The sequence below is a fragment of the Narcine bancroftii genome, chromosome 2 (assembly GCF_036971445.1).
Source record: "Narcine bancroftii isolate sNarBan1 chromosome 2, sNarBan1.hap1, whole genome shotgun sequence".
NCBI classification, from domain to species: Eukaryota; Metazoa; Chordata; class Chondrichthyes; order Torpediniformes; family Narcinidae; genus Narcine; species Narcine bancroftii.
In genome coordinates, this window is record NC_091470.1 from 38,274,257 (window position 1) to 38,290,311 (window position 16,055).

Sequence of the window (16,055 nt, forward strand, 5' to 3'; positions counted from 1 at the left end):
GGTAGAGAGAATAGATCCTTCAGTGATTTTAAAAACAACAGGGAACATTGATTACAGGTTTCATTTCTCTATGGTCCTGGCCTGTGCTTTGTTAACTGAAATGATAATATACAGACTGTGAGCACACCTCACTGACAAAAGGCAAAGGAGGAAAAACCCAACACCCAACCCCAACCAACCAATTTTCCCCTGCAGCCGCTGCAACCGTGTCTGCCTGTCCCGCATCGGACTTGTCAGCCACAAACGAGCCTGCAGCTGACGTGGACTTTTACCCCCTCCATAAATCTTCGTCCGCGAAGCCAAGCCAAAGAAAAGGAATATACAGACTGGGTCATTGCGAACAAGAGAGTACTGGAACAATGAGAACTCGAAGTGATAAAGACAGGCATCAGAGTTTTTGCAACAATTAAGATTGCAGCAAGGATAAGGCAATTAATTCAGTATTACTTCAGGTGGATAGAAGTAATTAATGCATGGTAAAATCATGTTCTCAATAACTCATGGATAAACAAGATGTAAACATTTGTTGGAATATAGGGGTTAATTAATCATAGAAAATATGTAGAATATATGCTTATGTACTATTCATTTTGTATACATGAATCCAGTACTATGTAACAATTTAATATTTACCTCACGGTGAAGGGAAAGAGTAATGCAAGTAAGGGGCAGCCACAGTATGTAGCAAAGTTGGCTGATTACAGTAGGTTTAGAATTGCCTGCTCCCCAAATACAAAAGAGAGGATATGTATGAAACAATTTAGTAGGAAGGTTAAGGCAAAAGGAGGTGTTGATTAGCACAGGAGCCGATGGCCAGACAAGAACAAAGAGAATCCTGACAGAGACTGTCAGAAACAAAGAGAATGGAATAACTCAGTAAGAAGGCAGAAGGAGGTGTTGAGTAGAACAGAAGAACATGGCCAAATGAGAACAAAGAAATAATTAGAAATATCTGGGGTATGAATTGATTTTGATCAAAACAACAGGATATTCTGGCCTTGAGGATTAAGATGGGAGCTCTACACCCCAGATATCTGCAGAGCAGGAAATTACTTGTGATAAATTTTATGCAAGAAATCTAGCAAAGAAAGCCAACTTTTGTTCTGTATGATAATGAGATCTAGCAAGGAAGCCAACTTTTGTTCTGTATGATAAGGTTGAGCTATATAAACTGTAGAGACTGGACAGTAGAGGTCAGTCTTGGGGAATAGCTCGCTGTGCAGGTGACCTATGAACTAACGACTGACCCAGAGCTCTGTTAAGTTTTATTCTTGTGCTGTATAATCTTCGTCCGCGAAGCCAAGCCAAAGAAAAGAAAATAATAAACTGATTGTGGAACCGAATACCTTCTCCTATCACTTCATTCAACGAACACGCTGGACTCAGACAACACATAGACTAAATTCTTTGGCTTGGCTTCGCGGACGAAGATTTATGGAGGGGGTAAAAAGTCCACGTCAGCTGCAGGCTCGTTTGTGGCTGACAAGTCCGATGCGGGACAGGCAGACACGATTGCAGCGGTTGCAAGGGAAAATTGGTTGGTTGGGGTTGGGTGTTGGGTTTTTCCTCCTTTGCCTTTTGTCAGTGAGGTGGGCTCTGCGGTCTTCTTCAAAGGAGGTTGCTGCCCGCCAAACTGTGAGGCGCCAAGATGCACGGTTTGAGGCGTTATCAGCCCACTGGCGGTGGTCAATGTGGCAGGCACCAAGAGATTTCTTTAGGCAGTCCTTGTACCTTTTCTTTGGTGCACCTCTGTCACGGTGGCCAGTGGAGAGCTCGCCATATAACACGATCTTGGGAAGGCGATGGTCCTCCATTCTGGAGACATGACCCATCCAGCGCAGCTGGATCTTCAGCAGCGTGGACTCGATGCTGTCGACCTCTGCCATCTCGAGTACTTCGACGTTAGGGGTGTAAGCGCTCCAATGGATGTTGAGGATGGAGCGGAGACAACGCTGGTGGAAGCGTTCTAGGAGCCGTAGGTGGTGCCGGTAGAGGACCCATGATTCGGAGCCGAACAGGAGTGTGGGTATGACAACGGCTCTGTATTCGCTTATCTTTGTGAGGTTTTTCAGTTGGTTGTTTTTCCAGACTCTTTTGTGTAGTCTTCCAAAGGCGCTATTTGCCTTGGCGAGTCTGTTGTCTATCTCATTGTCGATCCTTGCATCTGATGAAATGGTGCAGCCGAGATAGGTAAACTGGTTGACCGTTTTGAGTTTTGTGTGCCCGATGGAGATGTGGGGGGGCTGGTAGTCATGGTGGGGAGCTGGCTGATGGAGGACCTCAGTTTTCTTCAGGCTGACTTCCAGGCCAAACATTTTGGCAGTTTCCGCAAAGCAGGACGTCAAGCGCTGAAGAGCTGGCTCTGAATGGGCAACTAAAGCGGCATCATCTGCAAAGAGTAGTTCACGGACAAGTTTCTCTTGTGTCTTGGTGTGAGCTTGCAGGCGCCTCAGATTGAAGAGACTGCCATCCGTGCGGTACCGGATGTAAACAGCGTCTTCATTGTTGGGGTCTTTCATGGCTTGGTTCAGCATCATGCTGAAGAAGATTGAAAAGAGGGTTGGTGCGAGAACACAGCCTTGCTTCACGCCATTGTTAATGGAGAAGGGTTCAGAGAGCTCATTGCTGTATCTGACCCGACCTTGTTGGTTTTCGTGCAGTTGGATAATAATACCTAGCGTCGCCGAGAATATTCTCCCAGAATCACAGTGCGGCTTTCGCGCAAACAGAGGAACCACTGACATGGTCTTTGCCCTCGGACAGCTCCAAGAAAAGTGCAGAGAACAAAACAAAGGACTCTACATCACCTTTGTTGACCTCACCAAAGCCTTCGACACCGTGAGCAGGAAAGGGCTTTGGCAAATACTAGAGCGCATCGGATGTCCCCCAAAGATAGACTAAATTAAGGGTAAGGTAAAGCCAGAGTCCAACACATTCTGGTTCAGTTAGAAAAGAATGAGTTGGTGGGTGAAGAAAAAGGCATTGTTTTTTTCCTAAATGTTCACAATGTTCATCCAAGGGAAGCTTTTCATCAATTGCAGCCCAGCTTTCACCATCATCCCCTCAGTATTGGTTAGCAAGCTTCAAAACCTGAGCCCCTGAATCTCCTTCTGCAACTGGAACCTTGACATTTTCCATCGAAAGACCACACTCAGTGCTGATCAGTAACAGCATCTCCTCACTGACAATCGCAGGGGCACCTCAAGGATGTGTGCTAAGCCCACTACACACTCTCCACCCATGGCTGTGTGGTTGGGCACAATTCAAATGACACCTACAAATTTTCCAATCCAGCATAATCACAGATAGCAAAGAGAAAGCATGCAGGAATGAGATAAATCAGCTATTTGAATGTTGTCACAACTTTGCACTCAATGTCAGTAAAATTAATGAGGTGATTGTGGACTTCAGAAAGGGGAAATCAGAAGAACACAAACCAGTCCTCATTAGAGAGTCAGCAATGAAGAGGGCAAGAAACTTCAAATTCCCGGTGGCATCATCTTTGAAGACCTATCCTGGGGCCATAAGATGTAATCATGAAGGCACACCAGCAGCTATATTTCATTAGGTGTTTTAGGAGATTTGTTATGTTACCAAATACTTTTTAAACAGGTGTACCATGGAGAGCATTCTGACTGATTGCATCACTGTCTGGTATGGAGGTGCCAATGCACAGGACCAAAAACGCCAGCCTGAGTATTAGTCTTCACTCCACATAGGACTTCTTTAGGAACCAGTGCTCTTTTAAACTGTAGCATCTGAGTAGCCCTCCTGGGATCGAGGTGTGATTACCAGGGCAAAAGTGCTTAAACTGCAGGCGGATCAAGCCATTAAATTGCCAACCTAGTGATTTAAGTGGGATTCCACCCTGCGATGATGTGATAAGTGATGCGTCATGCAATCATGGGAACTTCCTTCCACTAGCTGTCAGTCGCCCTCCCATTAGTCACCACAACCCCAGTCACCTACCCCATCAATCAACACCAACCCCGCCAATCAAAAGCAAACCCCCGCAACTTCCCACTGCCACGAACGTTGAGTTGTCACTATGAACCGGAGTGGCATTCACAGTAGCGTCAGTTTACAGCCCACCATGGCAGCGACCCCCCTTTTATCCCCACCCACTACAATGACCCCTCTCTCTCCCCCTCGGCCCCCCATTCGGGGCGGCGGCCCCCCGCGTCCGGGGCGGCGGCCCCCCGCGTCCGGGTCGGCGGCCCCCCGCGTCCGGGGCGGCGGCCCCCCCTTCCCTCCCCACCCACTACACCGCACCCCCTCCCTCCCCGCCATTCGGGGCAGCGTCCCCTTTCTCCCCCCCATTTGGGGCAGCAGCCCTTCTCCCCCCCATTTGGGGCAGCGGCCCCTCTCCCCCCTCAATAGGGGCAGCGGCCCTTCTCTTTCCCCCCATAGGGGCAGCGGCCCTTCTCTTCCCCCCCCCCATAGGGGCAGCGGCCCTTCTCTCCCCCCCCATAGGGGCAGCGGCCCTTCTCTTCCCCCCACCTCAGTCCCGCAACCAGCGACCCTTCTCTTCACCCCACCAGCGGGGCCCCCCCACCAGCGGGCCCCCCCCACCAGCGGGCCCCCCCCACCAGCGGCCCCCCCCCACCAGCGGGCCCCCCCCACCAGCGGGCCCCCCCCACCAGCGGGGCCCCCCCACCAGCGGGGCCCGCCCCTAGCAGCCCCTCTCCCTCGATCGTGGCAGGGACTCTCCCTCGATCGTGGCAGGGATCCTCCCTCTCCTCTCGTTCCCCCCCCCAATCATGGCAGCAACCCTCTCCCCCCCCTCCCAATCATGATAGCGACCCTCCATCTCCTCTCCCCCACCAATCACGGCAACGACTCTCTCTCCCTCTTCTCCCCTCCTCCACGACAGCAATCCCTCCCCTCCCCAATCACGGCAGTGACCCTCTCTCTTCTCTCCCCCCCACCCCACCCATCCAGGCCCTATGGCAGCAATCCCTCTCAACCCCCCCCCCCGATCATGGCAGCGACCCCCCCCTCTCCTCTTTCACCATGGCAACAACCCCCCACAAGACAGTGACCCCTCTCCCACCCCGTCCCTGCAGCAGCGATCCCCCAGGCCCTGTGGCTGCAACCCCTCTCCTCACCACCCCGATCGCGGCAGTCACTTCAACCACGGGTTTCCCTGTAATGCCAGCGGGCAAGCGCTGATGTCACCGGAGTAACCGGGTTTGCCATTTTCCTGTTCAAGTCGCTGATGGATGTTACCTAGGTAAGTTTAACTGGATTCCCTGACTACCTCTGATTTGGACCCTGCTGACCAGGTTGGACCCTGCTGACCAGGTTGGACCCTTTCTAACTTTTGAGTGAGTGGGGTGCTAACCAGGCAGATTGCCTGGTTAATCCCATTTTTCATGGCAGCTTGAAAGGGCCTAGTGTCTCAGGAAAGAAGCTTGTATCATCAAGGACCTTCACTACCTAGACCATGCTCATTCTCATTGCTACCATCAGGAAAGAGGCATATACTCAACATTACAAAAATAGCACTTTAAATGCAAGGACAAGATAACTGGTTCTAATTAGTTTCACTATTTACATGCTGACCTCTAGCAAGAATACACGAGTACCTCACTTAATAATTAGAATGAATTTCCAGCAATGAAAGCCCCAGTAAAGGCATTGCTAAAAAGGGGCCATTTAAGATGTGTTAGCACTGGTGTGAACCCCTCCCCTCCCTTTTGCTACATGTTGGGAAATTAATGAGGACTTAGCATTCCTGTACCAATCAGATTGTAAAACTATTAGAGACGTTACATGGCTCAGTTTGAATTTAACTATGAAGGCAATGTGCAACATCCATCTTTGAGGGCTGGTGTCAGTAAACAGCATGCTGTGTTTGGGGCTGAATCCTGGCCAGCATAATGGCTGTTTCACGTTGACATATTGCAGAAATCCTTCAGGCTCTCTCCTGATGAAAGGAGTGACAGCAATTTTCATTACATTTTACATTTGTAAAGTCAGAAAAAAAAGTTATTGTTGAAGTGGTTCCAAAATAAGCCCGTGTGTGGAGAGCTTTACTGAATAGTCACTCTATGTCATTTTACTATGCGTGACACAAGGTAGACTGTGGGTGTGATCAAAGCAGTTACCAAGGAAGTTATTACAAGAGCCACCACAGCTGCTGCTGAAGAAGTGAATGTCACCACTGACCACCACGATTCAGCAAACCCCAGGTCTGACACCAAAATGAGAAATCCCACACAGTAATTCCAAGTTGAAGATACAGTGGAATGAATTTTATAATTCAGTTTTCAAATTATTAGCTAATTATTTACAAAAATCATTCATCTTGTCATTTCCATCATGTAACTTTTTTTGCACTAGGATAACTGACTATTTATGGTCTTTTTTTGATATTTATTGTCTATTTTTAACTAAATTAAGTATATTTCAGTTTTTCTGTTCTTTTTGAAATTGTTTTTTTTAAAACAAAGTGGTTGCTAAAACAAGAACTTTGCTGCATGCATATTGTGTATGACAATAAACTCATTTAATTATGTCGTGAAATACAAGACAAGTTAACATTGGAAGGTATTACTATTTTATAAAGTTTGTATGCTAACCTTGCTTGTTCTTATTACTGGAATATTTCTTCTTCTGCTTCACTTCAGATTTTTTGCACAATTTATGCTGATGCTCAGAAAGGTACTTTTGTTGGCACTCCTCAGCAGACCGTGTTCCAACAGATGCTGCCACATCTTCCCAGAAACCATGTTTATACTTTGGCAATGCTGTAATGGTTCTGTTATGAGACAGATCATGGCAAATTAAAATCAAACAAAGGCATGATTTCTGAAAAAAATTTGGGGAGGCCACTTTAACGCGCACGCCACCGCGCACGCGCACACCACCGCACACGCGCAGACACGCTGGTTGGAGTCTGGAATGAGCTACTAGGAAAAGTGGTGGATCTAGATACAGAAGTCGCATTTAAAAGGCTTATAGAGGCACATGAATATGAAGGAGATGGAGGGATATCTATCAAGTATGTGCAGCAAGGTTTTACTTTGATTTGGGCATAGTGTTCAGCAGACACTATGAAGATGAATGCTCCAAATATATCAAAGGAGAAAAGACTTCATTAAACACCCACCTTCAAGACAAAATAATATGCATCTTTTTGATGACCAACAGTAGTCTGAATTTGGAGACATCCATGCTAGAGTATCAATTTTTCCAAGATATCTCCTAAACATAGATTGATCTATCAGGAAAATTCAAAACAAGGGTGTGGAGATAGGAAAGCAATGTGTGAAAGTTGCTCCTTTGAATAATAAAGGCAATAATACAGGAGGTTTCTCAACTGTAATGAGTTTAACTATTAAAATTATAAATTATACACTTGAATGGTAAGAGGAAACTGGAGCCCCCGGGGAAAACCCATGAAGGCACAAGAAGAACATACAAACTCCTTACAGACAGCATGGGATTTGAACCTTGATCTCGATTACTGGTGCTGTAATAGCGTTGCACTCATCACGCTGCCTGTGATCTTGCTGGGAAAAGCCGTGCAGTCAGACAAATAAGAGGGTTTGGATCTGGACATTTTCTTCTTCACTGAGAAAACCTGATCAATGAATTCTTCTAAAGGTATTTATTCTGATTTGCACCATTAGACAATCTATCAGGACTCGGTGAGAAAGTGCAAGGTTGGGACTTCTTATTTCAACATTCTGAATCAATCATGAATTTAAAGGCAATTAGATAATGTAATAGGCAGCCTATGTTCTGTGTGCCTAGTGTGACTATCCAGCATCCCTTGGCTCTAATTCAGTGAGATGTCCAGTTCATGATTTGTGCTAAATCGTGGGACTTCAGAGATACTAGAAATTATGATCAATTGCTTAGAGATTTCCAGAGATGAAAGACATACCCTGTATCTCCTGTGTGCCCAGTGATAAAGAATTAGTTCACAGCATAGTGTGTGTGTGTGTGTGTGTGTGTGTGTGTGTGTGTGTGTGTGTGTGTGTGGATTTTCAACCACCTTTAACTGGCCACTTTAAGTCTGTTTGGTACCATTGGTAGTTGTACTGGGTGGTAGAATCCTGCAGAGAATTGCTGCGTCTCTCTTCCCCGCTCTCCCTGGGTTCACACCAGCAGCAGAACTGCCTTTGCAGCACTCTGGCAGCAGGGTCATTTATTTATTTGGAGCAGCAAGATTAGTGTAATGGTTAGCACAACGCTATTTCATCACCCCAGGGACCTGGGTTCGGATCCGGCACTTTTTATAAGGAGTTTGTGTTCCCAACTCTCACCCCCAACCTGTGTTCATGGGCTTCCTCCAGATGCTCTGGTTTCCTCCCACATTCCAAAGACGCAAGGAGTTTGTTGGTTAATTGGTCACATGGGTACACTTGAGTGACGCACGCTCATGTTCCATCTCTAAATTAAAAATTAAAATAAGGTTATGGGATAAGATAGGATGATAGGCTAGTTGATTATATGGCTAATGGGGTGCTGTATGATGGAGGACTTCTGAATCACTGGTAGTATTTCTGGAATGGTGGGACTTGCACAAGATGGACAGGTTGCAACTGAATCAGGATAGATCCGATATCCTTCTTAATGCTGTTGGGGAGGGTTTAAAACAGAGGGCTAGACAATGGAATGGAAATACTGTTGTGGGAGAGCAGCAGTTGAATATTGAACAGAACTGCACTAAGTTACTCCAGTACACAGAGCAAATATGGAGGAATGGAAGGCCAAGTGGTATCTATAATGCTTTGGACCAAGTCATTTTTTTCCCCTTTATTTGCCAGTGCTCCACAGTTTTAAATATAATCAAACAATTCACATGTGATTAAAGTGGAGATTCCAGATTTTATTAAAGGGTATTTGTGTACATGTTGGTTTGACAATTTAGAAATTACAGCACTTTTTATACATTGTCCACTCATTTCAGGGCTCCATATTTAGGAGATAGCATGTATATTAAAATAATCATGTTTAATACTTTGTTACATAGCCCTTGCGCGCAATAATGCCTCTACTGCAGCCATCTTCAGCTCGTTTGTTTCAGGGGCTTGCCCTCTCAAGTTTTCTCTTCAGCATATGGAAGTCATGCACAATTAGATTTAGATCAGGTGATTTACTTGGCCATTCAAATATTTTCCAGTTTTTAAAGCTTTGAAAAATTCCTTTGTTGCTTTAGTTTGGGATCATTGTCATGCTGTTGGGTGAAGTTCAATGAGTTTGGAGGCATTTGCTCGAACTTGAGCAAATAAAGTGTTTATTTACACTTCAGAATTCATTTTGCTACTACCATCTGCAGTTACATCATCAACATAAGTGCACCAGTACCTGTGGCAGCCAGACATGCCCAGGCCATAACATCTCCACCACTACGTTTCACAGATATGGTGGTACGTTTTATATCTTGGGCAGTTCCTCTACACCTCCACACTCCATTCTTGCCGTCACTCTGACACAGGTTAATTTTGGCCTCATCTGTCCACGAGATCTTTTTTTCCAGAATTCTGCAGGCTCTTTTAAATATTTCTGCGGCTAGCTAGTGGTTTGCATCTTGCAATTTAGCCTCTGTAATTCTGTTCTTGCAGTCTTGGGCAGACAGTATGCAGTGCCATATCCACAACTGCCTCCTGAAGAATATGCCAAACAGGCATTTAGGGATTGTTTCTTCATTATGATGAGAATTTGTCTGTCATCAGGAGTGGAGGTCTTCCTTGGCCTAGCAATCCCTTTGTGATTACTGAGCTCACCTGTACAGTCTTTCTTCTTAATGATGTTCCAAACTGTTGATTTGTTAATACTGAGGCTTTGGCAATGTCTCATACTGTTTTATTCTTGTTTTTCAGCCTCATAACAGCTTTTTTGACTTTCAAAACTCTGGTCGTCATGTTGAAAAATGGCATTTAGACTCCAAAGGTGATCAAAAGCTTAGAAGCAAGCCTAGCTCTCTTATACCTTCACTAATGAAGCAATTAAACATATCCGAGCAATCACAAACACCTGTGAAACCAAATGTCCCAAAAATAGTGGTGCCCTGAAATGGGGTAATTATGTACAAAAGTACTATAATTTCTACATGGTCAAAATGTTTACAAGTAACCTGAATAAAATCTGGAATGTGAACTTTAATCACACGTGTATTGTTTGATTACAAATCTAAAAGTGTGGAGCACAGGAGAAAATAAAGGGAAAAATGTGTTTTTGTCCAAAACATTAGAGGGTACTGAAACTAGGGAAGTGAAAGAGTATTATTAGCACATGGGAATATGATGATGTTGCTATCAGAGGGTTGAAAGACAAGACTGGCAGTTCAACACTGCAAAACATGGAATTTTTGTACAAATACAGAAACAATTGCAATAAGTGAACTCATTCTTAAATTTTCTGAACTGTGGCATTCGTACTTTAACATTACACATTCTATTACTCAATTAGGAGGAATGAACCCATGCTCCAAGTTCTACAAGAGTTTATAAACAGAAATATTTCTGTTCTTAACCAGTTATTTTTCAAAATACATTTTAACATTGCCTTGTTCTGGGCCACTCTGATATTGTACAGAGGATGACATTTCTGAAGAATCAGGCCAGATTTGCAATTCCTTGCTGGAAGTTTAAAAATCAGATTGTTTTTCTAACTAAACCTGACTTCCAACCTGTCCCTCATTGATCTCTGGCCCCGACATTGTAACTTATTCCTGAATATCATCAATTTAGGCATCATTTAATTTGCATTATCGCACCTGGTCTGCAGATATTGAAAATCCATCTATACCAAATAATACTGATATCACCGAGGTAACAGCCCACACTATTTGATAGAGGCAGTATACAGAATTGCAATGCTTAATCAACTGAAGGATTTGCTGAACATTTCCAGCATCTGCAGCTGTTTCGATTTATATCAAGTAACTAACAAGAAATGGAAAATATATCCAATACAGGCTTTGGGCTCAAGAGTAATAAACTTCTCACCTGTGAAGACTCTGAAGTTCTTTCTTGGTCCAGTGTTCTGCTTCAGTATCATCATCAGAATGTAAATATGTACATTTTCTTTGTTGTTCTTTCTGACTATACCTGAAAAATGTTTCTGAGCCTGTGTCTGTTGCTCTTGTATTTTTAGTTGATGCCTTTTTAGAAGTTCTTGCCAAATGCTTTGGTTTTCCTTTGGTTATCATTTCTCTCTCATCCATCGCAGATGTTTCACAAACTGATAGGATTTTATTAAGTGGATCTTTATGCTTTCTCTTTGAAGATCGGTGAGATTTTAACACAGTACTTTTCAAGTTGTCATCATTTAGTTCCGTTCCATTCATTCGATAATGCTGAGATGCTCTAACTTTGGTATTTAAGCTACGCTTCTCGGTGATGATTTCTCTAGTTTTCATATGGGGTGAAACAGGTTTCACTGATGCAGTCCTTTCAGACAAAGCATCATTCATCATTGAATGAGAGTGGTTAGGTTGAACAAATAATTCTTCAGATTGGGCCTCTGTAGCACTAATTCTTTGTGTATTTGCTGGTTCAATGTTTTGCTTCTTAACTGATTCCAGATTTTTTTCCCTCAATTTTCTTTTGACGTTAATCTTGATTTTTTCATTGGATTTAAAAATGACATCTTCTGATGAATTCACTGAGTCAGTTGTTTTAATTGATTTTGGAGAAGAATATATTTGTGTGTATCCAATTTTAGTATGACTTACAGAAACACATTTTTCATTTGCATCCTCTATATTTGACGAATCGGTCATTTTGTCTGGAGTTGGATTTTTTGGTTCATTTTTTCTGTTTTGGATGTTGTGTAATGACTTGTTTGATTTTACTGTTGTACTTCTTAATAGGTAAGTATCATTAAGTTTTGCTTTTGAGGATTTATGGTCAAAAGATTCAAAAATGTCACTTTCACTTGTATCCTCCATTTCAGGCGAATTAATTGCATTTACAGTGGTTACATAGTTGGCTTCCTTTGCATTTTTCTTTAGATTGTAATCAACACCTCTTATTGTTTGGTTCCTTAATGTACAAGAATAATGAATTGGGGTCAAAACAACAACTGGTTTTAAATGACCATGCTCCATATTGTTCATTACAACTTCGGTATTCAAAGTACTTCCACATGTTTTTAAAGTGGCCGGTCTTGGGAAATGTTTCTGTGACTTTTTTCTTAGGTTATATTTCACTGCATGGTTTTCAGACTTCTCATTTGCATTTTTTGCTTTGTTGGTACTTCTTTCCATCTTCAAAACATGATCTATTGCAAAACATAATTAAAATATACCAGTAGACCTGGTATTCAAGTAAAATGAACACCTACTGTAAACTATGCTATCTTTTGGCATTCAATGAGATGATAAAATTAAATGAAAGCTTTGCAACTCCTGTATCACCAAAAAGCCTCTAGGTTTTGCGGAGTAATTTTGAAATATGTGGAATTGAAGTTCTCTAGTACAATAATAAAATCAACAACCTTAGTCTTTTTTACCAGCTGCATAAAGCACTGGTGAGACTGCACTTGGATATTGTGCAGGAACTACAGGAAGAACACGATGAAGCTGTTCTGCAGAAAATATTCACAAAGATGTTGCCAGGACTAGAGGGCTTGACTTATAAGGACTGGATAGGCTGTAACTGGTTTCCTCACAATGAAAGAGGCTGAAAGTGATCCTGTAGAGATTTATAAAATGAAGGGCATAGATAAAATGGATTGTCACATTTTTTCCCCCCCATGGTAGGGGAGTCAAAAACTAGAGGGCATAGGTTTAAGGTGAAAGGGGAAAGATTTAAAGAGGTATTTTCTCACAGAGCTGTGGGGAGATGGAACAACCTTCCAGAGAAAGTGATAGAAGTGGGTACAATTACAACGTTGAAAAGACATTTAGACATGCACATGGATAGGAAAGGTTTACAGAGTCAAATGTAGACAAAGAATTGCTGGAATACAGAATCCACGAGTAGAAATGGTCAGTCAATGATTCAGCACTGAACCCTTTATCAAGACTAAAGTGAAATATATAAAGGGAGAATGAAGCTGGGGAAGGGATCCCAAAGGTAATAGAGTGGAGAAGATATCTGGGCAGCACAGTTAGCGCAACACCATTACAGCACCAGCGATTGGGACCCGGGTTCAGATCCCACTCTGTCTGTAAGGATTTGGCACGTTCTCCCCGTGTCTGCATGGGTTTTCTCCTACCTTTCAATATGTACCAGAGGTTGTAGGTTAATTGGGTGCAATTGGGCAAGGGCCCGTGGGGCAAAACGGCCTGTTAACGTGCTGCATGTTTAAAAAAAATGTAAAACATGTGAGGTGGAGAGACAGGTAAAGAGAGAAACCATTAGGAAGGGGGGTGGAAAGAAAAGATACAGGTAAAAATGTATGAGTAGATAAAGAAGAGATGGGAACAGTGGGATTAGATGGGGGTAGGGGGTTACCTAAAATTAGAAAAATCAGTGTTCATGCTATTATGTGTTGTGGCCGCATCATGACAATAGAGGCCAAGAACAGACATGTCCCTGTAAGAATTTTTTTTTGAGGGGGGGAAGGAGTTAAAATGTTGGTAACATGAAGCTCAAGTTTAGACCCACAAATAGAGTACAGGTATTTGGCGAAGTAGTCACACAATCTTCATACGGCCTCACTGATGTAGAGGAGGTCACACTGGATGCACCTTGAAAGAGTCCCTGGATGTGCCATTGCAGGTAGCAGATACACAATGTATATGGTCATGAACTCTTAATTATAATTTGAAAAATGTACTCACAAAACAGCACACTCAATCTAAGAGTCTATCCCTCATTCTCAACAAATCACCAAGTTCAAGCCAACATCCTCTCTGGATCTGGCACAAGCCCTTTAAGAACTTCTGCATGTTTCAAAGAGATTTCGTCTCATTTCTAAACTCTAAAGAATATAACCCCAATCTACACAATCCCTTTCAGCAGATCCTCTGTCTCTGGAACCAATTCTAGTAAATGTTCACTGTGCTCTCTCACTGCAAAGTACACCCTTTCTTAGGTAAGGAGACAAAAATTGTGCAGAATACTTCCAATGCAGTTAGACCAAGGACCTATACAATTACAATAAAACACATTTACTCTTGTAATCAAATCCTCTCTGAATGGTAACATATTGTTTGCCCTTCTATTTGCAAAAACTCCTGTATGTTGGCCTTTAGGGTTCAGGGTTGTATGTGATGTTATGCATGTACTCTGACAATAAATCTGAAATCTTTAGCAATTTGCTTACCAGCATACCTAGGTCCTTTGAACATTGAAACTGTCCAAGATCTCATTTTATTACAGTGCAACCTTAAGTGGATAACCTCACATTATATGCCAACTAATATATTTTTGCTCATTTGCTCGGATCATCCATATTCCTTTACAAATTCTTTACATATTCCCTTGTACACACAATCATACCTTCCTCTCTCCCTAGTTTAGCATTGACAACACTTGTCGCTGATGCACAGATCCATCAAATGAGAAGAACTGGATATGTTTAAAAAAAAGCTACTTTATCATGGCAAGTCGCAATTTTAGTCTCAAAGACTAATTATTTCTTACTTTTATAGTGATGGAAGTGAAAATTAAGCTCATTTGTTCAACTTATCTCCCACTGAAAAGCACAGCACAAACCTCCTCCTTTCCCATCTCCCCATTCATGAATTATTTCTCTCAAATGTGACAATGTGATACCTCACTCCAATACCACAAATTAATCTGTCTTACTGACCTTTTCAGAAACAGACTATTTAACCTCCATCTGTAAATTAATCTCTTTATCAGACATGTTAATCTGCATTAGTAATGATGAATGATCAGACAAAAGTCTCTTTATACTCCACCTGAACTACTCTGCTTTGAAGCTGTGCTGAAAGTAGGAAAAAAAATTATTCTACAGTATGAATTATTCCTATTTGAATAAAAGGAATAATTCTTGTCTGTAGGATGTATCCTTCACCATATATCTATTAAGTTCATATTTTTCATTAAAGTCAAAGTTGTCTTAGCTGCTCTGCTTCTAGTTACGCCTCTCGTAAACTTATCTAGTAATGGGTCTAGACAAAAATCAATATCCCCTCCTACCAATATGTTTTCATAAGCATTTGCTAATTCAGAAAGGTTTCCTGAATAAACCTCATCATGTACATTAGGAGCATATATATTTAAGAGTCCATAGTTCAGAGAATATTTGACAATGGTCCATTACAAACCTGCCTGCTAGGTCTGTCTCAATATGTTGAATATCTATTGGAAGATTTTTATTAATTAATATTTATACCCCCCCACCTTGATTTTCTATTTCATAGGAACATAGGAAGTAGGAACAGGAGTAGGCCAAAAATGGCCCATCGAGCCTGCTCCGCCATTCAATACGATCATGGCTGATCTAATTTATGACCTAACTCCACCTACCTGCCTTCTCCCCATATCCCCTAATTCCTCTATCATGTAAAAATTTATCTAACCGAATTTTAAATATGTTTAATGAGGCAGCCTCAACCACTTCCCTGGTTAGAGAATTCCAAACATTCACTACTCTCTGGGAAAAACTATTTTTCCTCATCTCTGTCCTAAATCTACTCCCCCGAATCTTGAGACTGTGTCCTCTCGATTTAGTTTCCCCGGCCAGCTCAAAAAACCTTCCTACATCTATCCTATCCATACCCTTCATAATCCTATATGTTTCTATAAGATCTCCTTTCATTCTTCTGAACTCGAGCGAATACAATCCTAGATGATTTAATCTTTCATCATAAGTCAACCCCTTCATCCCAGGGATCAACCTAGTAAACCTCCTCAGTATATCCTTCCTCAAATATGGAGACCAGAACTGGACACAGTAATCCAGGTGCGGTCTTATACAGTTGCAACATTACCTCCCTACTCCTGAATTAAATTCCTCTAGCGATGAAGGCCAATATTCCATTTGCCTTCTTAATGACCTGCTGCACCTGCAACCTAACTTTTTGCGATTCATGCACAAGCACTCCCAAGTCCCTCTGCACAACAGCATGCTGTAGTTTTTCACCCTTTAAATAATATTCAGCTCTTTTATTTTTCTTG

At 42.5% G+C, this 16,055-nt stretch overlaps 1 protein-coding gene across 2 annotated transcripts in view; it reads right to left on the reverse strand.

Moving 5' to 3' along the window:
• The window catches only part of mis18bp1 (MIS18 binding protein 1), a 76,371-nt gene that overhangs the window by 22,215 nt on the left and 38,101 nt on the right, over positions 1–16,055 (reverse strand). For both annotated transcript variants that reach the window (XM_069916368.1, XM_069916367.1), the window contains exons 11-12: positions 10,965–12,240; positions 6,585–6,763 (exon numbers count right to left, since the gene is read on the reverse strand). In XM_069916368.1, the coding sequence (XP_069772469.1) occupies positions 6,585–6,763; positions 10,965–12,240 (1,455 nt within the window). The remainder of the gene's footprint in view (positions 1–6,584; positions 6,764–10,964; positions 12,241–16,055) is intronic.